Here is a 17,490-nt window from a genome sequence, read left to right as displayed (position 1 = left end):
CAAACAAGCAAACCAACCAATCAACCTACTTCTGTGCTGGGAAACATAACATGAGAGGGTGAGAGAGAGGGAGAGGGGGAGATTCCAGCAGTAACAGTGTTTACACCTTTCATTGATGTCTTGAACTTGTTTTTTGTAAAATACGTCTTATCTTGGGTGTTTCACAGTTCATATTATAGGTTTTGGGTGTTGTAGAAGTGACTGAGTAGATAAAGTTTGGATGATGATTCCATTCCCGGTAGTGTACCACTGAAATGTAAAGTAAGTTGAAGATTAGATCACTTTCAAATCTCCCATTTCACGGTACACACACAGTGGAGACAATGAACTCTGACCTGTGTGCTGTAGGAGCCCCTAGCACCCGTCCTTGGGTTCCCTGCTGCACAAACAGTGTGTGGCGGAGGGCACTTTCCATGTCACTGTCATTACCTCCCTTTCTTGTTCCAGTCGCGTATGGTTCACGGGAAGAACGGCTGCCGGAAAGCCTCCGTGCCCACTCGGTTCTCTCTATTTTACATCTGTGGTCTCCTCAGGAGGTATAAGTAGGGGGAAGCAATATATTTGATACCTCATCCAGAAACGCACACTCTCGAAACCTGGACAGCAAGCTACACTGCGATTCAGAGTGCCTCTCTTGCAGAGTCCGCCACTTGAGTTTGGTAAACATCTCCGTAACGCTATCACGCTTACCAAATAACCCTGTGACAAAATGCTCTGCTCTTCTTTGGATCTTCTCTATCTCCTCTGTCAACCTGACCAGGTACGGATCCTATGCTGATGAGCAATACTTTAGTCCATTAACAAAGGAGGTGGCTTACAAAACACGCATTCGATCTATACTACATTTTCTAAGGACTCTTCCAATGAATCTCAATCTGGCACCTGCCATATCAACAATTAATTTTATATGATCATTTCACTTCAAAACTCGGATTGGTGGTGGTCCCCCATGGAAAGATTTGAACGTACCAAATTCTCAGAGGCACCATTGTAGTCGGACAGAAATGGTATGTGATACTGTAATTACAACGACAACTGCACTCGCTTCCCAGTTATGTACATCGGAGTAGTAAATTTCTGGACAGGGGTTCCTCATCACAACTTTATCTACTAAGTCCCTGCTACAAGCCTTTGACAGGATAGGAATTGCAAAACACTCAATGTCTAATGTGCGAGATGAGGGGCCTGGACTGAGGATCAAATAAGTTGTTAAAGTTTGTACATATGTACAATATGCAAATTTTGCAACATCTTTCATTCTTTTGCTGAAGAGTAAACTGTATGCAGGAACATAGGTTGTAAACTATGTGCATGGAAGTTGACTGTGATGTAAACACAGATCTCGTACCAGTACTACACAGTTAGCGAGGCTTCGGTTGTAAACTATGTGCATGGAAGTTGACTGTGATGTAAACACAGATCTCGTACCAGTACTACACAGTTAGCGAGGCTTTGCTCGTGTAGTACATTGTCTTTGACAATGGCTGACATTTTACCATTATAGAGAGCATAGCTGTATCCTTATTGATTTTAAGAAACTTTTACCATTACAATCTCAGTTGTATGAAATATATGATTGGTTTTCTTTCTCGTATCTGATCAAAACTAGTCATCAGTCTGAAAATGAGTTTGGAGAACAGTAGGGTGTGTCAAACTGAGCAACATTTTCCAAAAAACATAGATCATTACGGCATCATTCTGTAGTTGCAACTGATCGGTGACGAGTACAAGGAAATGTGTGCTTTTAAGTTAACTCACCCAAGCTGCCACAATTGCCATACTAAAAAGCAGAGTTGCTATTTAAATCAGCTGAAGATGATGATTTTGGCTGATCAGTCCACTATAGGCAAACTTAAATTCGTGTCTGTGTTAGGTACATTAGATTTGAATTTTCTATGATGTTTACTGGATAATACTACACTATTAAAGCAACTGTAATAATACTGTAATTTCATTAATTTGTTTAAGATAATGAGTTATGTGGACAAATACCTTTGCTCTAAGATAGTGGACATATGATACCGTAAGGTGCAATGTTGTTAACAATGAGATATATAGGTCACACATTTTAACTGTTGCTGTTGTAGATAGTGAATGAAATTTTGTCCCGGTAAGTACAATAGCATACTTGATACACATGCTCTTCCTGGACAAACTTCCATGTTTTATCTTCTGATTTTTTCCCCACCCTGTATGACAATCATCTTGCTATCCAAATGGTCATAATTGGTGATCAGATAAGTATATCTAAAAACCAAAATAAATTAAATCTTTGGTCTCTGGGAAACTATTATATTTGCAAAACACAGATGCCTTATTTTTATGTGTTCTAATAATCAATGTGGTCCAGATTGTGTAATTTGTTTTGACCTGTGACTTAGATATTTGTTAAAAAGATAAGTAGTGTTACCTAAATTCTTTCATTACAGTTATTTTTGACTGTCAGACAATTATTGTGCCAAATTGGTCAAAATAGGTGAGCAGCTCGTCTTGTCTCCTTATAAGCAGACTGTGTCAGAGTGCGCTGTCTAATTTTTCCCATTATAAAGACAAAATAATCAGCCACAACATAGACAACTACTACTGTGCACTCAATTGTGTTTTTAAGGACTGGAGGACTGCCGAAATTGAGGCATCTGTACATTTGGTACGCATCCGGCCTGGAAGACGACGCAGTGGTCGCCATCATCCGCGGTTGCCCCGCTTTGCAGGTACTCGCCATCAGAGATGCGCATTTGGTGTCAGACGCTGCCTTCTGCGAGATCTCCCATCTGGAACATCTTGAAACGTAAGTGGTGGAGTGCAGACAGTGTAACTGGCTGAGTAACAAAGCTGTAACTCGGGAAGCAGTTGAGAATCGTGCAACTTACCTCGTAAATGTGGTGGCTGAAATTGCCTTTCAAAATGATAAGGTGTGACATTAAATGAAAGTACATTGCCGGCCACTAAAATTGTGATGCCGTAGAGATAGACTGCACCAGACATTAGATTGGCACATTGTGTACTAAATATTTGAATATGTTTGGATGTGCAGATGATCAGTGTTTCAGTGCAGCCGTACAGAATAGGTGGGGATAAATCCATCTACGATCTGCACGTAAGGAGAGATTACACTGTGGGTTTCTCATTGAGAAATGCATTAGATGTTGTTTCTGAAACAATCACATAATGCTTGTCCTAAGATGGAGAAATGTCTACCTGCATGTGTCATAATACATTATTAGTGTGGTCACAGCCCACAGAGACTGTAGTATGTCATTACATGATATTATTACTCCCATCAGTTGGGATCCCATAGCTGTTATGCAAAAGTGGAAATGATGCATCAGGGAAGCCCGTACTCGACTCGATCTGCAATCACGACGCTCCTCATTGATTAGCACCAGAGAGGGCACACACATCATTCTCTCAGCTTCGTACGATTGCACAGATGAGTCATGTTTGTTAACTCGGGAAAGGACATTTGTGATGAGGCGAATACATGACACACAAAGTGTGATGACATCGTGAGCACAACAGGTCGTCAGCACTGTGACCACTGATGTGGCTTCCCTCGATGTGTACCGAAGAGACAATGTGACAGTGGTGCGCCCGATGACGACATTGCGGAAGGGGGAGAGCAGACGCCGCCAGGTGGCATTTGTCATTGTTACACGGCTGCAGCACCTGTGGTGATGGTATAAGGTGACTGTTGGATACATAATGAGATTACCTCTAGTTAGTGATGCTGGTAGTTTGTTAAATTTCTAACTTGTTACGGGCTGTGGCTATGACAGGTCTCCGTGACCTGAACCACCTTGATACAAAGTGTGGACAGCTCTCGACCATTTCAAAATCCTGGTCAGGTTGCTGAGAGACTGGTGTGCTATTGCTACTACTGATGAGCTGCGGCACAGAGTTGAAGCTGGAATGACGTACCTGCTTGTCTCATCATAGCTCGGTCCAGCTTGATGCATAGCCAGGTCACAGCCAGATATGCTGACAGAGGTGAAGGCTCTCTACTAGATGCATACCCTCAAATCACCTGAAGTATAAGTGTATAATCTTCCTTCCGTACTGTACTGCCTGACCACAATATTATTGCACTTTGCCTCATGTGGCCATTGTTGGAAATATTTGGTAACATTACACTAAATGAGTACCGTGGTGACTGACGAAAATTCTTCGCACTGTGAATGCCTTTGGGCCACTTGTGCATATACTATCAAGTGGTTCTATGTGTCCTCATGAAATATGAGGATAAAAAGTCATACATAATCTGGCAGGGAGCTATCAAGTGAATTAAAATCATCACTTAAGTACATAAGGATAAAGTATGTTATTAGTTTGTTTTCTGATTTGATTTTATTTCCATATTTTTGGCAGTCAAGCATTAATTGCCTTGCAGAACAGTGAAGTTCTTTTTGTCATTTTGCTAAAGAAATTCAGATGTTAATAATCTTTTCCACTGAGACAGTCAATTTGTTTGAAACTAAGTGTTCCATTCCACGCTATTGGGTAGTCTCAACATTTGCTGAATTCAAAGTGCAGGTTTTTATCTTCTGGCACACACGGCACTATGACATAATAAAGAACCAAACATAATACAGTAATGGTACTCCAAGAAAATTTACGTCCTAAAAACAATATTGAAAAGCTTAAGATCTGTTCATTATATATCAGGACATGCACTTCAAGCCAAATTATTCATTTTAATGTGGTTTACACAATTCCAATGCTCTTGTAGTATTCTCTGATGTCCTGTTTCTTTTATGACATAATGTAAGATCTCTCAATGCTTTATATGGACGAACCTATGAGTGCCAACATTGTCATAGCTGTGCATGTGCAGTAATGCCCGTATTCTGGCACTCTCTGGAAACTGCTGAAACGAACCTGTTTCTAATGGATTGTGGAAAAATATTGTGAATGGTGGTTTGAAAAACGATACTTTCAAAGTAAATTTCTGTTTACTCAAGAGTGTGAGAAGGTGTGATGAATTTCTTAAATCATAGACTGTTTGACTCACATTCAAACCTTTACACTTTGGTCTTCTGGGTTTGAAATTCTCCTAAGCAGCTTGCTCTCAAACATTTATGTCATTATTTAAAATTTTACTGGCACATTTGCTTGATTATCTTTAAGTGTAACACACGGAAAAAAGACCAGTATTATAAATGAAACCTTACCTTTTCTTATAGCTACCGTATGTATATTAATTTAAACCTCTAACATTCCCTGTTCGTGAGTCTGTGCTACTTACAATGTATTAGCCAATAGCAACTTCACTGTTGTGTTCTATGCTCTGAATATCCACTGTCATCGGCTAGCGAGATCACGTGACATGAGGTACGATTGTCTTACAAAAATGGAACCCAATATAGGTTTCAATGCTTAAGAAATTGATGTGATGTGTTTGTTTGGAATTTGAATTTATACTTTCGTAATACACTGAAGAGCCAAAGAAACTGGTACACCTGCCTAATATCGTGTAGGGCTTCCGCAAGCACGCAGAAGTGCTGCAGCATCATGTGGCATGGACTTGAGTAATATCTGAAGTAGTGCTGGAGGAACTGACACCATGAATCCTACAGGGCTGTCCATAAATCCGTAAGAGTACGACGGACTGGAGATTTCATCTGAATAGCGTATGGCAAGGCCTCCCAGATATGCTCAATAATGTTCACGTCTGGGGAGTTTGGTGGCCAACAGAAGTATTTACTCAGAAGAGTATTCCTGGAGCCACTCTGTATCAATTATGGACGTGTGGGGTGTCGCGTTGTCCTGCTGGAATTGACCAAGTCCGTCAGAATGCACACTGGACATGAATGGATGCAGGTGACTAGACAGGATGCTTGTGTTGTGTCACCGGTCAGTCGTAAATGGACATATCAGGGGCCCCATATCACTCCAACTGCACACACCCCACACCATTAAAGAGCCTCTCTGCTGACATGCAGGGTCCCTGATTCATGAGTTTGCCTCCATACCTGTACGTGTCCATCTGCTCGATACAATTTGAAATGAGACTTGTCCGACCAGGCAACATGTTTCCAGTCATCAACAGTCCAGTGTCTGTGTTGACAGGCCTAGGCGAGGTGTAAAGCTTTGTGTCCTGCAGTCATCAAGGGTACATGAGTGGGCCTTCTGCTCCGAAAGCCCATATCGACGATGTTTCGTTGAATGGTTCGTACGCTGACACTCTTTGATGGTCCAGCACTGAAATCTGCAGAAATGTGTGGAAGTGCTGCACTTCTGAATGATTCTCTTCAGTTGTTGTTGGTCCCATTGTTGCAGGGTCTGTTTCCGGCTGCAGTGATGTCGAAGATTTGATGTTTCACTGGATTCCTGATATTCACAGTACACATGTGAAATGGTCATATGGAAAATCCTCACTTCATCGCTACCTTGGAGATGCTGTGTCCAATTACTCACTCGCTTACTATAACACCACATTCAAACTCACTTAAATCTTGCAAACCAGCCATTGTAGCAGCAGTAACCAACTTAACAACTGCACCAGACACTTGTGGTCAGCAATGCCTATATAAGACAACATCATATTTACATATCCATGTATTTGAATACCCCTGCCTATGCCAGTCTCTTTGGTACTTCAGTGTAAGAAAATATGCAATTATTGCTACACACATAAAAAAAAAAGTATTGGAAAGACCTTTGAAGTGGCAGGAAGTTCTGCTCTGGTGTTAAAACGTTAACCATTTGGTGGATTAATAAGTTTTACAGTTCTGAGGGAAAGTATACTGGCACTTAACATGTAAAAGGTGTATTTTCATGTGGGAGAAGTGTATTTTTAACCAAGAAATCAGGAGAAAATCCAATAAATTTTTTCCTTGTTCACATGTACACACTGGTAATCAAATTTCATTAAAAGTACCACTTAAATAAGATATGAACTTGACAACAAATAAACGAATTTGATCCCCTGCTTAGCCAAAAAGTAATTTATCTCCTGCACATGCCAGATTTTTTTATGTTATTGTTAATTTACATGAAATCTACAAAACTGTGAATGTTCAGTTCCTAAGAGATCAATATTCATATTTAATGAGAGAGTAAAAGACTAATTCAAAGTGTAACTGCCACCTACAGTTTGTGCAGTGATATCTCCACACATTAAGCAGTGTACATTGTACACATCCATTGTGATACCATTAGTGCAATTATGGAGCGCAGTTCAGTCTCAGGTCTGTAACTCTGTAGATGTCTAGAGGTTATCTCCACAGAATAAGTGCACATTGATGTGTGTTTGGTTAAAACGTTTGAAATATGTGATGGACGACATGGTCTGTATAATCATGGTTGGAATGTCATCGTTTCTCTATTGTAGTTCAGTTTCCAAAAGGCCCATTCCATATTATTGGTATGGCGTCAAGAGCTCATCATATTCCTACTAAGTCATTAAACTGCGTTCTCTCATTCCTGCTCCATACTAGAGTTCAGTGTCCGGTGCCACTGCAAACTTAGATCATTTTCAACGTTCTAGGTGCAGACAAGTTTGATTTCTGCTTCACACAAGAGTGTGTTCCTCATTCAACACACACTAAATGTACGATTTGTGTCAGTTTTCCTTGAAGTCCCTTTTCATGTCACATATGTTAAACTCCCTTTCATATACAGTTTTTCTTACATGTTTTTGTACTGGGCACAACATTTTATATGAGATACATAAAGAAATTAAAAAATGATGTAATTTCGCTCCTTATAACTACACACAAATGTCATTTTAATATTAGCTGATATCACAAGGTCAAATACATTTTACTTATATTCAAGCTACAAATGAATTTGTCACATCATTTTCAATGTTTGCATAACAATATTTAAATAAAAGAGAATAACGTTTAAGAAGTAATTTTTATTTTCCAAGTTCATAAGGCAACATTTCTGTGACAGTTATTTCATATTAATTCTCATCAGTAATAAATCATTTATTTTTACAACTGTTATGTCATGAACTAGTACTCCGGTTAACTTTTAAACTCATGGCGTAATCTTTGTTTATATGAATAATTTTCAAAACATGTTACATGCCAGGACTAAAAAAAAATGTTACATATACGCAATGTGGTGTATATGAACAACTACAGTCATCTCATTTAACTCAGGAGCTTGTAATTTCATATTGCTAAAGAAAGCAGTAAAGAAATTCACTCTCACATTTCTGATACAAGCAAGCGTAACTATAAGTATAAATTAAGCACACTGAAGTACAATTATTGCACTTATCACTACAGGATACAGTGTTAATCTATGATTATGTGTAAATAAGTAAATACTTTGCTATAAGTGTCAAAAGAAATGTTAGTGAAGGACATCCAGATAAGCCATGTTCCTGTGAGATTGTATATTGAAGAGTGCAAGTAACATATGGATGCTGAATACAAGATACAGTCGGAACACTTTCTCTCTTCATTATCCTTTGGTAGTACTGGAACTTGACTTTATTTCACAACATTTTACATAGGGTATCTTTTTTATATTCAGATGCAGTATTCACACTTTCATGTTCATAACTTGTTTATATATAAATAAAAATCATCATACTCTGATGTGATCCATTTCTTTTAGTACTAGCTACCCTGAATTTCCCTTCTTGTCATTACTGGGATGTGTCCTTGAATCGTTTCCTGTAAAAAAAAAACTTAATACTAACTTATAAACTAAGTACGTAGTTGCTCCAAGGACAACCAGTGTATATTTCTCATGTATTTATATTTTCATTCAGTACTCAAATGTTTTTAGTTCATTATTTTCTAACTGATTCTCAGAATTCAAGCCTTTTTTGTGACAGCATGTCTGTCTCTGTGATTCACCTTTCTCTCTTCCATATTCATACAATGAGAGCATATGAAACTAATGGGTAAGTACGAACTTCCAGCATGCTGGAGTAGCTTGGTCAGCAACTTCTATCGATCAATAGACTGAAAAGCCAGTCCAAGCTGTAATTCCCCCCCCCCCCCCCCCCCCCCAATTCATTTGATGACTAGTTTCGGGCCTGACCCATTTTCAAATCTGTCATAACAAACTTGAAAATGGTATTTTCGAACTTGTCAAAAATGTGCAATTAACATTTACAGTGCATACAGATAAACGTAATCTGCCTTCAAAAATGCCATTTTTGACTTTATGATGATTTGGAAATGGCTGAGTCTGGAACTAATCATTGAATGAATAAAAAGTTAAAAATCTGCAACTTGTACTGGTTTTTTGTTCTATTAATAAGTATTTCCCTAGATGAGGCACAGTGTCATTGCCCCCTCTTGAACCTTATGCAGAGCATGACCACATTCCACGAAGTATTCATTCGGGGTGTATATGTGGACAAGGAAAAAAAATTCCCAGATTTTTGCCGAATTTTCAGGTTAAAAATACATTTTCTCCCAGGTTAAAAATACATTTTCTCCCAGGTTAAAATACACTTTTCCCATGTCAAGTGACAGTATACCTTCCCTCAGAACTGTGAAAGTTATCAATACTTTGGATAGCTATGGTTTTATATGCTGGCGTAGAATTTCTCAGCACTTTAGAAAACTAAACTCAGGGGAAATAAACGTTTTTGAAAGATCTTTGATGTGCAGCAACATGTACACTGCATATTTTCGTATTAAAAAAGTAACATGCAGTGTTCGGTGGAATTCGAATTAATACTTTCTGAAGTATTGAAAATCAGATTGCAATGTGCTTTTGTGAGCTGGTCATAGCTCATATCACGTGATCTCGCCAGTCGACGACAGCGGATATTCAGAGCATAGGACACGTGATGTAGTCAGCCAATAGCAACGTCACTGTTAAGTAGTGCGAACACACAAATAGGAAAGTTAATGGTTTAAATTAATGTACGTGGTGTTGCTACATGAAAAGCAAAGCTTTCAGTATAATATCGGTCTCGATGATTTGTGGGGACATGGAACCACTGGCTCACCCCCCAATAATATTGCTACCCTACCACAGCTAGGACAGCTGTATCTTTGCCACATTAGTTATCTGTAGTACGCACTGAATGCTACTCGCATTGTGTATACGGCGCAAGAGTAAAAGTATTCATAGTAAGTGATGGGAGTGCGAGTAATTATTTATTGTCGTAATTAGCACACTCACTCTCCCTACCTATAGATTAATAAGCTGCAAGAGCACCTAAGCTTTCACATATAATGTTGACCTTTTTTGTGTGTGTTACACAAGGTAAATCACACAAATGTGCCAGTAAAATGTTTAATAACGACATAAATGTCTGATCTTCTGGGCTCGAAATTCTTCTAAAGGGCTCGTCCTCGGAGAGCTGATTTTTAAATGAAAGTCAAATGCTGTGTGATTTAAGAAATTCATTGTACATTCTTGAAAATCATTCATCTGGCATAAAAGGAAATTTACTTTGAAAGTAAAGCCTAGTTTACACGACGACGCTAGGTCGCATGCGACTGCACTCAAGCCACTGGGCATGCACACCACGTGTTTGCCCAACTGTGTGAAACTAAACACTTTCGGCGTGTTCCAACTTTGGCGACACTAGTTGGATGCGTTTTGAGATTACATGTGTCCATAGTGTCGCCAAACAGAAATATGAAGTGGAGAATGGAGAACAATGTTCGCTTTCTAGATGTATATGCTTTGCATAGGTGTTTGTACGATCTCAGTGATGCTGATTACAAAGTTAAGCAACATATTGCTGCTCCTGAGCCTGTCATGTGCAATCAGAAGATGCTTTGACAATATCTGAGCTGCAAGTGAAAATTTATTGAATTAGGAGCATGTATACAACTGAATTAAGCGGGAAAGCGCCGGTAGATAGGCACAATAAATAAAACACACAAACACCCACACAGAATTTCGAGCTTTCGCAACCGGCGGCTGCTTCATCAGGAAAGAGGGAAGGAAAAGGAAAGATGAAAGGATGTGGGTTGTAAGGGAGAGGGTAAGAAATATACAACCAAGTACAATTCTGTCTGTGGAATTGGGATTTTAGTCTTGTAGATGAGAGCAATTCCATCATTTGAGTTGGCCAACTCTTTTCTAAGGAATATTGTTGACAGGAGGGAAGGCCACATAAATCAATAAGCTGAATTCTTTATTCAATATTCAAAAAATATATAAAAAACAAAGATTCCAAGACTTACCAAGCGGGAAAGCGCCGGTAGATAGGCACAATAAATAAAACACACAAACACCCACACAGAATTTCGAGCTTTCGCAACCGGCGGCTGCTTCATCAGGAAAGAGGGAAGGAAAAGGAAAGATGAAAGGATGTGGGTTGTAAGGGAGAGGGTAAGGAGTCATTCCAATCCCGGGAGCGGAGAGACTTACCTTAGGGGGGAAAAAGGATAGGTATATACTCGCGTGCACACACACACACACACACACACACACACACACACACACACACACACACACATACACATATCCATCCATACATACACAAACACAAGCAGACATAATTAAAGGCAAAGAGTATGGGCAGAGATGTAAGTTGAGGCGGGAGTGTGGAGGCAAAGATGATGTTGAATGACAGGTGAGGTATGAGTGGCAGCAACTTGAAATTTGTGGAGGGCAAGTTCCCATCTCCGGAGTTCAGATAGGTTGGTGTTGGTGGGAAGTATCCAGATAACTCGGATGGTGTAACACTGTGCCAAGAAGTGCTCGCCGTGCACCAAGGCATGTTTAGCCACAGGGTGATCCTCATTACCAACAAACACTGTCTGCCTGTGTCCATTCATGTGAATGCACAGTTTGTTGCTGGTCATTCCCACATAGAAAGCGTCACAGTGTAGGCAGGTCTGTTGGTAAATCATGTGGGTGCTTTCACACGTGGCTCTGCCTTTGATCGTGTACACCTTCCGGGTTACAGGACTGGAGTAGGTGGTGGTGGGAGGGTGCATAGGACAGGTTTTACACCGGGGGGTGTTGCAAGGGTAGGAGCCAGAGGGTAGGGAAGGTGGTTTGGGGATTTCATAGGGATGAACCAAGAGGTTACGAAGGTTAGGTGGACGGCGGAAAGACACTCTTGGTGGAGTGGGGAGGATTTCATGAAGGATGGATCTCATTTCGGGGCAGGATTTTTAGGAAGTCGTATCCCTCCTGGAGAGCCACATTCAGAGTCTGATCCAGTCCCGGGAAGTATCCTGTCACAAGTGGGGCACTTTTGGGGTTCTTCTGTGAGAGGTTCTGGGTTTGAGGGGATGAGGAAGTGGCTCTGGTTATCTGCTTCTGTACCAGGTCGGGAGGGTAGTTGCGGGATGCGAAAGCTGTTTTGAGGTTGTTGGTGTAATGGTCCAGGGATTCAGGACTGGAGCAGATTCGTTTGCCATGAAGGCCTAGGCTGTAGGGAAGGGACCGTTTGATATGGAATGGGTGGCAGCTGTCATAATGGAGGTACTGTTGCTTGTTGGTGGGTTTGATGTGGACAGATGTGTGAAGCTGGCCATTGGACAGATGGAGGTCAACGTCAAGGAAAGTGGCATGGGATTTGGAGTAGGACCAGGTGAATCTGATGGAATCAAAGGAGTTGAGGTTGGAGAGGAAATTCTGGAGCTGTTCTTCACTGTGAGTCCAGATCATGAAGATGTCATCAACAAATCTGTACCAAACTTTGGGTTGGCAGGCTTGGGTAACCAAGAAGGCTTCCTCTAAGCGACCCATAAATAGATTGGCATACGAGGGGGCCATCCTGGTACCATGGCTGTTCCCTTTAATTGTTGGTATGTCTGGCCTTCAAAAGTGAAGAAGTTGTGGGTCAGGATGAAGCTGGCTAAGGTGACGAGGAAAGAGGTTTTAGGTAGGGTGGCAGGTGATCGGCATGAAAGGATGTGCTCCATTGCAGCGAGGCCCTGGACGTGCGGGATTTGTGTAGAGGGAAGTGGCATCAATGGTTACAAGGATGGTTTCCGGGGGTAACAGACTGGGTAAGGATTCCAGGCGTTCGAGAAAGCGGTTGGTGTCTTTGATGAAGGATGGGAGACTGCATGTAATGGGTTGAAGGTGTTGATCTACGTAGGCAGAGATACATTCTGTGGGGGCTTAGTAACCAGCTACAATTGGGCGCCCAGGATGTTTGGGCTTGTGAATTTTAGGAAGTAGGTAGAAGATTCATCTATTTAATATTCATCTATTTAAAACATCGCAGCAGTTCCTGTTTTTTCTTATGCAATGATTCCACACAACAACCTTTAACTCTGTCAAAACTCATGTGACACACAGCTGCAAAAACGTTTCACACACAATTTAGGAACCCACAAAATGATGAACTGAAGTGTATACTGGTGTCACTGTGTCTACAGTATATGAAAACCATTTGCGAGCAACTCATTCCACACAATGAGGGGTGCAACCCAATATCATCATGTAAACTATGCTTAAGGCTTTTCAAGCCACCATTTGCAATATTTTCCTGCGACCTGTTAGGAATAGATTTGTTTTAGCAGTTGCCAGACAGCATCAGATAACAGGTGTCACCGCACTTGCACAGCTACATTGAGTTAGGAAATGCATATGCTCGTATGTATAAAACATTAAAAGAGCTAACATTATGTCATAAAAAAACAAGACATCAGAGGATACTCAGAGCATCAGAATTTCATGAACCATACTAAACTGCATAATTCGCATAATAGCCCACATTCGCATGTCCAGATTCCCAATGAAGTAGGCCTCGACCTGATATTAAGAAAATTTACATCCCAAAAACCACACTGAAAAGCTTGAGTACCAGAACCCTATTATCTCATGTTTGGTTCTTTATTATGGCATAATGCCACTCGTGCTAGAAGAAGAGAATATGCACTTGAAATGCAGTGCACAGTTGAAACTAGCCTATAGTGTGGAATTAAACACTTTGTTTCAAATAAAGTGACTGCATCAGCAGAAAAGATTGACAAAAATAAATTCAGTTTGCTAAAGAAATTTGGCTTTTATTAGTCTTCTGCAAGGTGATTAATGCTTGACTGTCAGAAAGTTAGAAATAAAATAAGATCTGAAACTAATAATATTTGAGCCCTCCACAATGATGTGAACATATTTTAATTCACCTGATAGCTCCAGCCACAGCAAACAGTTTTGTTTTCATTTGACATGAGAGCAGTAAATGAAGAGGAAATCACTAAACATAAACACGGGTGACATGGAGTGTACTACCTCCCTACAACAACTCAGACTGCTCTGTGCATGTGCCCTGGATCTATGAGATTTCGGATTGCTAGATGAAACGAAAAAAAAAAAAAAGCAAAAAGCACTCCGTCTTCAGGCCACAAGTGGCCCATCGGGACCATCCGACCGCCATGTCATCCTCAGTTGAGGATGCGGATAGGAGGGCGTGTGGTCAGCACACCGCTCTCCCGATCGTTATGATGGTTTTCTTTGCCCCGAGCCGCTACTATTCGGTCGAGTAGTTCCTCAATTGGCATCACGAGCGTGGGTGCACCCCAAAAAATGGCAACAGCACATGGTGGCTGGATGGTCACCCATCCAAGTGCCGGCCATGCCCGACAGCGCTTAACTTCGGTGATCTCACGGGAACCGGTGTATCCACTGCGGCAAGGCCATTGCCAGATGCTACAATATTAGAAAGGCCTGTTTTGTTTCAACTGTAACACACACCAAATAAACGAGACTGTTGTGACACAAATGGTCATTTTTATAGCACAGCAGAATATAATTCAAGAGAGGTACCAATATCAAATGCCTATTAGGCGTACTAAAAGCAAAACGCCTTATGTTTGAGAAGCTGGAGCATATGAATGAAATGTGAAACTGTTTCCTAACATGAGATCGAAAAGTAGTAGTTGAAATTTTTGTTTAAATTTGGAATTGTCATATTCTTCCATAATTTGTGTGATGTCCCTGTTTCTTCTCCTTCCTCATTCTAACAATCAGTCATGTCATCAAAATTCTGTAACTATTCCTGCCAGTATCAAGACTCATTCTCTGGTTAAATTCGCTAACCCTGCCACAATCACCGATTCAGTCATCCCGCATTTATTCTCTGGTTAGGCATTATTACATGTTTGTACAATGTGTTTCCCATGCTACTGCTTTTGAACTTAAGTAGCTGCTAGCCGGGGACTTTACAACTGGCCCTTACTAATGTTGCGATGTAGCCAAAACATTTGTCAAAATTTCAGTTTCTTGGATACGCCAAGAAGGTAAATATGTAATCTTTCATGTCTGTTATTCATGGTTGTCATTTATTTCCACTCTGGTAGTCTGATTCTATGGATTTTGCTAGTTAATTATAACAAATCTGATCATTCGCAAATGTAGTCAATCCATGCCAAACAGCGATTGGCATTCATCCGTTCAGCTTTATTCCACTCAGCTCGTATTGCCCCATCCCCTTTTCTTTGCAGGAAAGTTGATTTTTCAGTGTGTGCATAGTATACTTGATGTCTCTGACAGAGGAATCCCGATCACATCTAGAAATAAACTTATGATTCACTCAGAAATCAACTAAAATGTGTTAAAAAATGTTAAAAATTCAACAGGGATGCATTTCAAAATCCTATAAATAATCAATAGACCAACGTGTGCATGATGCTAGGCATTTTGGGAGACAAAGTTTTTTTCCTTTCAAGAATATGAATTTGGAGCTCCCCTCCCCGAAAATGTCGCCCAGGGCAGACACCCTCAGCCACTAGATCCGGGCCTGTTGCGCATGCTGGGAATCTGGCAGCTTGAGCGCAACAATAAAGTTTTTCTGGGTAGCATCTGGCTGCTTGCTGTAGCTGCTTATACTGCTAACAGCCACACTTCTGTAGCCAGAACCAGAAGAAGGTACAACTCATATGCGACTCTACTGTGCATTTGCATGAGCCCGCTTGCAACTGCTCGAACAAATCTAATGTAAACAGTCATGATGTCACACTCATCGGAGGCAATTTGTTGTTATGAAGCATTGCATAATCTTCCTAAAAACTCTGGCACATTTTACTGTTGGCAGACGCTTGTGTGAGCACTGTGTTTTGTTTTTGTATGGCACATTTCCGTTGCAACTGAAGTTTTATTTTCGGTTTTTTCCCCCTCATTCATGTTTTATTGCTGCAGTATTATTCTGCAGTAGTGGCATATAGTAGTACTCTTTGCTAGAGTATTGGTTCTTACCAGCCAAAATTATAAAAATTTAACTGAAAACTAACACAATGAAAAATTTCCTGGTTTTTCCCAGATTTCCCTGTTGTCCTGGGTCATATACCTTGTCATTGTTTCATGGTATATAAACACACACTTACTACACTATAGCGAGTAATTTATTTTTCATACACCCATAATTTAGATTTTTGTGTATGTATTGTAAATAGTAACTTAGTGCATAGATATATTTCTGTAGTTTGTTCATTTTTTTCCTTCCATGTAAATGTTTCCGTATCTTAGTTCTTTTCTTACATGAATTTTATTCTTATAGTGTGGAGCTCGGTATTTATTTTAGGAATCAATTTATATTCATAACCTTTCTGGTACATTCTACTTTGTGTTCAGATACTAATGTTAACTTAGTGTGTGGCATGTTTTGCAGCGTGTTGGGCTCATTTTGTCTTCATGCATGCACCGAGTCACTGTTCTACACCACTTGGGCATTGCCTCTAGTCATAGTACTACGTCATTTATTTCTTGCCACCATATTTATCAGCTTGCGGTTGGAAGGTGTACCATATTTACTCGAATCTAAGCCCCACTTTTTTTCCGGTTTTTGTAATCCAAAAAATCACCTGTGGCTTACAATCGAGTGCAAAGTAAGCGGAAGTTCTGAAAAATGTTAGTAGGTGCCGCCACAACTAACTTTTGCCATTGAATATATGTATCGCTACACAGGCATGCTTTGCAACCACAATGATAAATACTCCAAAACCTCTGTGTCAGTAAATAATTTTTTTAAAAAAAAGGTGGAAGACGAGCTTTTTATCTCTGCCCTGAGTTTAGACCACTGCATTTTCATACATTATCCAACAAAGTAAATACAAATTCCGTATTGTTCATCTTCAAATGTAGCAGCATTTCAATGTACTATGAAAATCCAACTGGCAAGACTGTTGTGGATGTTTGTCAATATGGTCAACTCTATATTCGTATTATTCTTATGGTGAACAGAATACTGCATGTGATTTACAATTCATAAAAGTTCCTATCAGCAACCATCTCTTCTCACAGGAAGAAAAAAATTCAGAATGTAAACATTTTATCATGTATTCCTTCATGTTTACTGCTAGTTCATTTAAATCCTGCCTGCCTAATAAACTATGAAACTAGAGTGCGACAAGAGCAAACGTGGAAGAATATACATATCGTATCATGTCATGTTTGTATCACTATTAGGCATAAGAATACTGTAATATGAATATAGTCAGAAATGAAGCACAGCAATTGACTAGATTTTTAAATCTAAGATGACTCTAATTTCTGTGCACAATGTAATGCACTACAGAGGTGTATCCAAAGATTTTCAAACGGAGAAAAATTTTCGCTAAACTCTCGTTCAGAACATCTTCTATCATATGCAGTCTATTA

The 17,490-nt window shown here is 40.1% G+C and overlaps 1 protein-coding gene and 1 pseudogene across 3 annotated transcripts in view; one reads left to right on the top strand and one right to left on the bottom strand.

The window, feature by feature from the left end:
* The window catches only part of LOC126293606 (uncharacterized), a 121,976-nt gene that overhangs the window by 83,909 nt on the left and 20,577 nt on the right, over positions 1-17,490 (top strand). For all 3 annotated transcript variants that reach the window (XM_049986889.1, XM_049986891.1, XM_049986890.1), the window contains exon 6: positions 2,609-2,788. In XM_049986889.1, coding sequence (XP_049842846.1) covers positions 2,609-2,788 — 180 coding nt within the window. The remainder of the gene's footprint in view (positions 1-2,608; positions 2,789-17,490) is intronic.
* Positions 14,423-14,539, bottom strand: LOC126293872 (5S ribosomal RNA; annotated as a pseudogene).

This window comes from Schistocerca gregaria, chromosome 10 (genome assembly GCF_023897955.1).
Source record: "Schistocerca gregaria isolate iqSchGreg1 chromosome 10, iqSchGreg1.2, whole genome shotgun sequence".
NCBI classification, from domain to species: Eukaryota; Metazoa; Arthropoda; class Insecta; order Orthoptera; family Acrididae; genus Schistocerca; species Schistocerca gregaria.
The sequence above is the reverse complement of the archived record's forward strand: the minus strand, read 5'-3'. Positions and strand labels throughout refer to the sequence as shown.